The sequence below is a fragment of the Lagopus muta genome, chromosome 5, assembly GCF_023343835.1.
Source record: "Lagopus muta isolate bLagMut1 chromosome 5, bLagMut1 primary, whole genome shotgun sequence".
NCBI lineage: Eukaryota > Metazoa > Chordata > Aves > Galliformes > Phasianidae > Lagopus > Lagopus muta.
Window position 1 is genome coordinate 53,171,709 of NC_064437.1, and position 9,125 is coordinate 53,180,833.

A 9,125-nucleotide genomic window follows, 5' to 3' on the forward strand; every position below is an offset into this window, starting at 1 on the left:
GGTTAACATCCCTTCGCCTGTTATTGCGTGGGAATAAAACGCCATAAATATGCCATTTCACCAAGTCTTCCCCTCTCTGCACAGCTGCTCCGCGGGCCGAGCCCTTCCACCAGAGCCCCATAACCTTCGGGCCGCGGCTTCGCTCCCCCATCCTCCCCCCCGCCGTGCAGCAGACCTGGCCCGGGCCCGTCCTCAGCGCCCGGCGGCCGCTGGGTGGTGCAGCCCCGCTGGGGCGGGCGGAGCCGGGGGCGGTGCGGGGCGGCCCGGCACGGCTCTGCGCGGCTCCTCTCGGCACGGAACCGCCCGCCCCGCGCTACGGACTCATGGAGCCGCACGGCCCCGGCAGCGTCCTGTTCGGTGAGCGGCAGCGGGGGGCCTTAAAATGGGGCCGGAGGAGGGAGAACGTATGGGAAATGTGTTGGGGGCAGGAGGTGCGGGTAAAACGTGGGGAGCGCGTGGGGAAAGGTTCCAGATGGGCTGGGGTTGGGGAGGCTTGGGGGGACGGAGGGGCCGGCACAGGGTGCGGTAGGGGCGCGTAAGGGGGCCTGGGGGCAGCAGACGGACGGGAGGGACGGGGGACGGGGGGGGCGGACACACGAGTGACACGATGGCACCGGCGGGGTGGCTGGAGGGACGCTGGTGTGAACCGCGTGCGCGGCCGGGGCACGGAAACACGTGTACGGCAGCCGAGGGGCTCGGGGGAAGATGTGCCGGCATTCCCACGTGCGCTGCCGGCTCATCCCGGCTGCTCTTCCCGTGCCGGGGCCGGGCGGGCGGCCCTAACCTGCCTCCTCCCATTCCCCCCCCTCCCCGAGAGCCGGCCGAGTCCCACACGTGGCCGGGCCGCTCTCCCGGCGCACACGTGCTCGGGGCCGTCCCCAGCCTAAAGCCGCCAATCGCGGCGTGGTCCTGCAAAGCGGAGCAGCCCCGCGGCTTTCCAGGCACCTGGCTTTCATTCCTTGTCCTGCTGAGCCGAATGCGGACCGGGCTTTGGGCCGGGGCCTTGCCCCGAGCTGTGTTCGCTGAGGCTGATTCCTCCACCTCCACTGAGAAACCCGTGTGTGGCGTGCGGGGCTCAGCTCCATGCTTTTCCCGTCTGCTTCACATGGGTGAATCATCCCGCAGTAAGCAAACACGCCCTGGGCGCTTTGCCTTGCCTTTTTGCCACGGTCCATTGAATAATTTTGCTCTCATAACAGCTCAGAGACACGCATGGCAAAACATCTCAGGACTGTTTGGAGGACTGCTGCCAGCCCCCAACGCCCAGCCCTGCCTCCTCCATCCTCCCCACTCCTGTTCTCAGGGCCTCCAGCCCTGTGGCGCTGTTTTGTGGCAGCACGGTTTGGGGGCACTGAGGTCTGTCCCCATAGAGCGTTGAGCTGGGCCTGCAGCTCTTGGGGATGCAGTCTTGGAGTCAGCAGGAAAGCTGTGTGTCTCAGGGATGCTGCGGGCTTGTCTGCCCTGAGGACCCTGTGGCATTTCAGGGCTGTGTAACTCCAGCTTTTTTTTGCTTTTGCTTGCAGGCTGCGAGCTGACTGCCAGCACCAAGTCCTACACGTTTCAGGTGGATGAAGATGATGACTCTGACCATGTTTTGGCCCTGTCTGTGGTAAGATAGAGGAAAACAAACTATGCTTGCCCTCTCCCATGGTGACCTACAGCCTCAACCCTCCCCTTGCAAGCTCGCTGTTTCCCCCTGGCTCAGCTGCACCATGGGGTGCCCTGGGCTGAGCTGTCAGCCCTGGCTGCTCAGATGGGGCCTGCTGCTGTCAGTCATTGTATGGGGCTGCTAGAGCAAGTGGTATTGGGAGGCAGCCTCTAGAACACCCCAGCTGTAGGGCAGAGGAGAATATTTTTCCTTGTACTTGACCTTGTTGGGATCCCCCATCAGCTGGATCCCCAGCCAATTGCTCTCCGAGCTCAGGTATTTGGCTCTCACTGGGGATTGCCTTCTGTCACAGGAGCTGCCAGCAAGGGTCTGGTCAGCAGAAAATGCAGCCCAGGTGCCATCTCTTGAAGCAGCTGCAGGAACAGCTGTCCCAGCTGGGAGGGCACTATGCTAAGGAGGGTCTCTGTGCTCTCCCCCAGGAGCTGACAGCCAGCTTGTGCTCATCAGAAATTCCTGTCCTCCCCAGGTGTGCCTCATGGATGGCGCCAAGGATGAGTGCAACGTGGTGGAGGTTGTTGGGCGAAACCACAAGAACCAGGAGATCACTGTGCCGGTGGCAAACCTGAAGTTGTCGTGTCAGCCCTTGGTGAGAGCTTCAGCTGGCATTTGGTGGTGGGGACACAGCTCTGTACTTGTGCAAAAGAACGTGTGTGGCACAGAGCTGTGTGATTTCTGTGAATAATTATCATATGGTGGAGGCTGATCCAGGGGGCTGGAAAAACAAGGTACAGTGGGTGGAGGTGAGGTGGGAGGGATGTGTTCAGCTGGGCCAAATGCCAGTCTGGGTGTGTGGGGAGCCCTGTGTCCTGCTTCTACCGCTAACTCGGCTCCATGTCTTTGCAGCTGAGCCTGGACAACTTCAAGCTGCAGCCTCCAGTGACGTTCCGCCTGGCAGCAGGCTCTGGGCCCGTGCATCTCACCGGCTGGCACCAGATCTGTAAGGGTTCACGTCTTTGGAACGGCTTGGGAGGAGGAAGAGGCATGCTCCAGTGTGTGTGCCAGCCAGGGAGCCCATGGGAGCCACACCTGGTGCTTCCAGCACCTGTGCTCAGTGCTGGTACCCCAGAGCCCTCTCCTGGTCAGTGACCCGCCTGTCTGTGTGTCTCAGTGCACAGGGATGATGCTTCCTTCGAGGGGGAGGATGAGGATGATGACATGTCTGAGGAGGACATAGCGCCCATCATGCCTGCCAAGAAGGAGAGAAGGAAGCAGTGACTTGTATCCCAGCAAGGTGAGGTGCTGGGCAGCTCTGCGATGGTGGGTGTTGCCCTGCTATTGGGTGCTGGTGCTGAGTGGGGTGCTGTGGGGTGCTGGTCTCAGTCTGCTTCTTCCTGCAGGTGCTCGCTGGAACTTCTTACAGACAGCTGTTACCTCAGACACCTCTCACCAGGACCTCAACTTTTGCTGCATTTTTTTAATTTACTGTCGTACCTTTTAGGGGTGGTGGGCAGGGGCTGCTCCCAGCACTGGGGGGGGGGGGTCTCCTTTCCCACATCCATGGGAGGTGATCATGTCCCCCAGTCCCTTTCTGGGTGTCTGGGATGGCGGTCCTCACCCTGTGCCTTTTTGCTGCCCTGGATCTCTGCAGTGTGTGCAGCCCTGCTGGCTCTGCGGTGCCCAGTGTGTCCCTTCCCCAGTAGCAGCTGGATGTAGAGGCAGCAGCAGGAGGCAGCATCCTCCCTTCCAGGATGGTGTGCTGGGAGCTGATGTCTGCTGTGATTTGGAGGAGGTTCTGGGTCACTCTGCTTTGTAGGACGGTTTTTACACACTGAAATAAAGGTGCGGGTTTGGTGTGGTGGCTGGCACGTTCCTCCCGTGCTCGGGGATGTTGCCGATCCCTGCAGCGAAATCGAGGCACGGGGAAGGTGGGGAGGGAGGGGGGGGGGGGGTCTGCGTCGGTGAGCGGGGCCCAGGAGGCGGGGAAGGGCTCCGGGTCGCTTCTTAGGGGCCGCTAGGTGGCAGGCGGGCAGCGCGGCGGCCGTGCCCTGCAGCGGGGATGGGATCCGGGCAGCTCTGTGCCGGCGGTGCGGGAGGGCGGAACGGGGTGAATGGAGCTGTGGCTGCTTCGTGCGGGATGGAGCCCCGCGAAACGCGGCCGGAGTGTGCGGGACCTCGTAGGTGTCCTCGGGTGCGCGGGCTCTGCGGACCCTTCCAGGCAGGAAACCGTGTCTGCTTCCAGAGAGGCGAGCAGCACTCCCTGCTCCATTTCTCCATCTCGCCTGCCGTCCTACACCGGGTCCTGGGGCTGAGCTCCTTTCTTCTGCCCAAACCTCCCAGCTACTTGTGCAGCGGCAGCAGCTGGGTGCTTGGACTGCATCGGATCTGATTTATCTGCCGGGCCTTGGTCCTGCTTGCTCCCTGGGACAGATAAGAGCCCGTAGATCATTTTTAACAAGCTCTCCTGCCGGGCTGGGCTGGGGGAGCGGCTGGTGTGCAGTGAGGAGAGTGGTACCAGGAGGGAGAGGCTGTGCAGGCTGATGTCAGATGGCATTTGGGATCTTGTAGAACAGGAGAGGATGCCAAGGTGCTGGTTGCCTTGGGGATGCTGGGATAAGGGGCTGTGGCAGGAGGGACGGTTCTGTAAGAAGGAATGACTCAGAGGGGGTGGGGCAGCGGGCACTGCCAGGAGCTCTCAGTGCCTTGGAGAGGTTTGGTCCCCCTGCCCAGCAGCATCACAGCCTGGATGAGTTTGGGAGAGAGAGAGATGAATGCTGAGATGGCGGGGGGCTGGGAGGGGGGCTGTTAATGGGAAAGGATGGAATTACAGGGGTCACGCTAGGTGAGCAGCTTCCTTTGCCGAGCTGATGGTATCGAAGCAGGTGCCACCGGCCACAAATACCTTGGGCAAACAAATGGGGCTGGAGGAGAGCGGGTGAGCTCAGGTACAGCTGTGCTGGGGTGTGTGGGAATCCGGAGGGTGGGTGGCTCTGAGCATTCCTCCTCCCTGGGTCTGTGCTGTCTTCTGGGGTGCTGCATGCTGACGTATCCCAGGGGATGGATCCCTCTCTGCTATAGCATCCCCAGGGTACCCTGATCCTGGGCAGCCTACACGAGGCACGGCTGTGGCCGTGCTGTAGGTGGGGCTGGTTCCCTGCTCCATCAGTGCTCTGCTTCTCTTCTCACGTTTCTTTCCTCCTCGGGCTGAATGGATGCTCAGCACAGCCAGGGCTGTGGGGCACAGTGCCTGGTGATGCTGGAGCACGGCTTGTGCCATGAGACGGGCCCAAAGCCATAAGCACCCAGGGGAGGTGTTAAAAGTGAACACAGTCAGGTGGTGTCAGACAGCTGCAGTCTGTGCCCACTGCTGCACAGTGGGAATTTCCATCTGCACAGCACAGTTCTGCCACGCTGTCCCCTCCTGTGTCCCCAGGCAGTGATGGCACTTTGCACCCAACAGCCACAGCTGAGATACCCTGGGGTCACAGGTGTCCTGCCCTCCAACCCCTCTCATCACTGCAGGCTGGCATGGCCCTGGTGCTGGCAGAGATGTCACCACAGGACACAACTCCCTGCCAGGGCTGGTGGCAGCAGGGCTGTGCCCAGTGGGATTTGGGGTCTGCTGGCTGGACCTGCTGTTCTGTTTTTAGGGGAGATGGGCAAGATTTGGTTTCTGTGGTGGGAACTGGAGGTATGAGCTTGGGTAAGTCCATGGGGCTGGACCGAAGAGCAGCAGGTGCGATGGGGAACGTGCCCACCTGGCCCCTCCTCTGGGGTTGGCTCTCGCTGGCTCTCTCCCCTTGTCCCCATGCAGGGTGCCAGGGGCTGGTTACCCAGGATGAGGTTGAGATGAGGAACGTCTCCACTGGGCTGGGATGTCCGAGGGGCCATAACCCTGGTGTTTTGCAAACTCCTGAGGTCAGCAGTTCAGCTGCCACTGACACAGGGGCCCGGAGACACACACACGGGCATTTTGGGTGGATGCTATAAGCAAACAAAAGGAGGTAGAATTACAGGCAGCCGACAGCCCCCTGGCCACCAATGTTGGTTTTAGGCTTAGCCCCCCCGCAGGGCTGGGTGCAGGCATCCTCTTCCCAGGAAGACCCAATCTGAAGTCAGATGTGCTGCAGGCCAAGAGGAAGGTGCTGGGTGGGCTGTGCCAGCCAGCAGCGCACTGAAAGCAGGTCCTGGAGGTGCTGTTTGGTCCATGCTGGGCAGTAGGGATGGGGTGGAGCTGCTCAAGCACCACATGTGCTTGTCCTCATCTGCGTATGTCACCATTTTTCCATGCCCAAGGCCCATAGTCCCCCTGTTCTGGCTGCTGTGTCCAGAGAAGATGGATGCCAGAATGCCTCATGTTTAAATTACTCAGGGCTGGGGCTATCACCTTCTTCATTAATTGACCCAACACAAAGTGCCCTTATTGGCAGCTTCCATCTAACTCAGGCCCAGTGGTGGGACTTGATGGGACCTTTACCAGTTCTCCCCCTTTGGAAGTGTGTGTGGCCTGGGGGTCTCTCCCCATTGCTGCCCCACCCCCCCACTACTCCTGGTCTTTTCCCATGTCCCTGGCTCACCTCCAAGCCCTCCCTTGTATCTACCCAAAGGGGCCACACTACTGTGGTCAGTCCTGTGCAGGGTGGGCGCAGCCCCGTGTTTCTGTTCTCCTATGCCGACATTCCCACCACGCTCAGCCCTGGTGCCACCAACTGAACAGAGAGGAGAATCAATGAGGAGCAGCTGTACCCCCCTCCCTGTTCCTGGAGCTGTGGGTAGTGCAGACGAGGTCATTCCCACGTAACACATTGTGGTGGGGTCTGGCCCTTGGGGGGGATGCTGAGTTAATGGTGAGCAGTGGGATCGCCCCGGGCTGCTCAGCACCACTCAGCCATGGAGAAGAGCTGCTGCCTCCACAACGCCCCATTAATGCTGCAGGCAGGGCTGGAGAGGGTGCAAGCAGGGGGAGTGGTGTCCCGTTGGCACCACGGGGGGGTCTCCATGTGCCCATTTGGGGATGTGTGGCCAAGCATCCAGGCCTGCAGACAGGAGCTCCTCTCACCCTCAGATGGGTGTTGGGGTGCGCCTTGCGGGTGCTGCTCTCCTCCATCAGCTGGGATTGGTGTTGTGGTCTGTGTCTCAGCAGTGCTAGGGGCTCGTGGTGAACTGCAGCCACACTCTCTGGCAGAAGGGCCCCCCTGGGTTGTGGGTAGGGATGGGGGTAGAGCAGGGACCCTGCTGAACTGTGGAGGCTGTCAGGGATTTTGCACGATGGAGCGAACAGAGGAATATAATGGCCCTGATACTGTCTGCTCCATGGCTCAGCCCAGCTGGAGCAGCCCTGGAATCTCCTCCAGCCATCAGCGGCCCGACCACGGGCTGCCTTCCTGGGCATTCCCCATTAGCCATGGCAAGGAAAGAAGATGATGTGGGTGATAAAATCCTGACCTGGATATCCCCAGCTCTATGGAAAAGGATGAAGGGAGCAGAGCTCACATCTCTGGGTGTTTGATGCTTTGCCCACAGCATTCAGTATTGGGACCCGATGGGTCCATGCTGGCTGCCTCCCCCAGGAGCGACAGCAGTGGCAGCAGGAACACCCCATGTCCACAGCCTTTTGCTGGGATGGGATTTCTTCCCCCTCCCCACGGCAGCTCAGCCCCGTGCCTCAGGCTGAGCTTTCTCTGCCCAGCAGGAGGGCCAGCCATGAGCCAAGCGCCCAGTTCCCCATCCCATGACACTGCTCACCTGCACAGAGGTGGGGAAGGACGGGGCAGCAGCAGGAGCACTGTTTGTCATTGTGTCAGCAACGTGTGGCCTCCCGTGGGTGATCCCCGTGTCACAGCCGTGCTGGCAATCTATCCTGTTTGCTTAGGGCAGGGGGCACGTGGAGCCATCAGCCCCCAGCTCTCTCTGACCCCCCAGCACATGGTGCAGTTGTGCACGCTCTGTGTGCTGCACGGTGCTGCACAGCCTGACCCCGCACCCACAGAGGGGTGACCATCAGTAGCATCTGGGAGAGAGGTGCTGCATCCAGACCTTTCCTTTCAATGGATAAGAAAAGCAGGAGTGTTCCACTGTAGGGCAGTGGGAGCACCTTGTGCTGCCCACTCTGGTGCTCCACTTGTGGGCACGGCGCTGCCTCGCACACGGGGTTGGTGCAGATGGCTTTTCTCTGAGTGGAACCCGAGGACTGATCACCCCCAGCAGCTGCCCTGCAGCCTCCCAGGTGAATGCGGTCTCAGTCCGGGGCTTCTCCAGGCGTTTAGGAAAGCCCTTCAGAAACATCCCCCGGTCTTTTGCATCGAGAAGAAGGGGACGGCAGTGCGCGGTGCCTGCTCCCAGCGCCCGGCGGTGGGTGAGCCTCAGGGGGTGGTGGTGGGCAGCGTTTTGGGGAGAAGCGTTGGAGGGTGCCTGAGCAAGTGGGGAATAAGCGAGCCGGGCGGCAGTGTGCGTGCGGGGCAGGGAGGGCTGTGCGGGGCTGGGGGGTGCGTGTGTGTGTGTGTGTGTGTGTGTGTGTGTGTGTGTGTGCGCTGGTGCGGGAGGGCCGCGCAGGAGCGCTGTGCGCGCTGTCACTCAGAGGCCGGCTGACAGGAGCTGCCTTTCCAGCGGCGGCAGATAGCGCTGATTGCTGATTCGAGGAAACAAAATAGCAATTGTAATTATGGGCTCTGATAAGATAAAGGAGGGCGCGGGGAGCGCGGGGACCGGCAGCGGGGCACGGCCGGCAAATTAGCGGCTGTCACTCAGCGCGGAGCAGGCGGCCCCGGCCAGGTACCGGCCCCGGGGTCCCGCCCGCCCGTCCGCCGCAGCCCCGCCGCAGCCCCCGCCCCGGTGCGCAACAGGTGGCGGGGCCGGGAGCAGCGGGGCTCGCCGAACAATGCAGCCCTCGGCGGCCCTACCTGGGCTGCGGGGCTGAGCCCCGTCCCGCCGCGGCCCCATGGCCCCGCGCAGCCGGTGCTGACGGACGGCCGCCCCTCCAGGTAAGCGCCCGGCGGGGACGTCCGGGGGAGGGGGGTCCCGCCGCCCAGTACCCCCGGCTGCGCTGTTTGCTCAGCCTCTCGAAACTCCTGCCCACCCGTCCGCCCCGGTAATCCTTTTAATGTCTGACACGTCCAGCGACGGGGCTCGGCCCCAATCCACAACGCGGACCCTTAAGCCTCGTTTTACAGATGGGGAAACTGAGGCACGGCGCGGGGACGGCATCCCTCTGCCGGCCGAGCCCGTAGCGCCGCCGCCCCCGAGCGGCAGCCGCCGAAGGTTTCCCCCGCTCTGCCGCCCCGCCGGGGCCGCCCCCCCGGCTCTCCGCCCCCGCCGCCTCCCGGGCCGGCAGCGGAGCGGAGCGGGGCGGGGGGCTCCCCGCGGCGGGGGGCTGCCGGCCGCGCTCCCCCGGGGGCTGGGCGGGCGGGCGGGCCGGCGGGGGCCTTTCCCCTTCTGTAGCCGCTTGTGCCCTCCTTTCCTCGGGGCGAGGCAGGGCGAGAGGAGTCGAGGAGCCGAGCAGCGCCGCGCCCCCCCCCCCCCC

At 62.6% G+C, this 9,125-nt stretch overlaps 1 protein-coding gene across 2 annotated transcripts; it reads left to right on the forward strand.

The window, feature by feature from the left end:
* Positions 1 to 225: 225 nt before the first annotated feature.
* NPM3 (nucleophosmin/nucleoplasmin 3) lies at positions 226 to 3,457 on the forward strand. 2 transcript variants are annotated; one of them, XM_048944839.1, is made up of 6 exons: positions 226 to 357; positions 1,524 to 1,609; positions 2,136 to 2,255; positions 2,513 to 2,606; positions 2,778 to 2,926; positions 3,007 to 3,457. In XM_048944839.1, exons 1-5 carry the CDS (start codon positions 324 to 326, stop codon positions 2,882 to 2,884), a joined length of 441 nt encoding a protein of 146 aa, XP_048800796.1. In that variant the 5' UTR covers positions 226 to 323; the 3' UTR covers positions 2,885 to 2,926; positions 3,007 to 3,457. The 2 variants fall into 2 exon arrangements, with proteins under 2 accessions (XP_048800796.1, XP_048800795.1); XM_048944838.1 differs by having other exon boundaries at positions 2,778 to 2,900.
* The last annotated feature ends 5,668 nt before the right edge of the window (positions 3,458 to 9,125 follow it).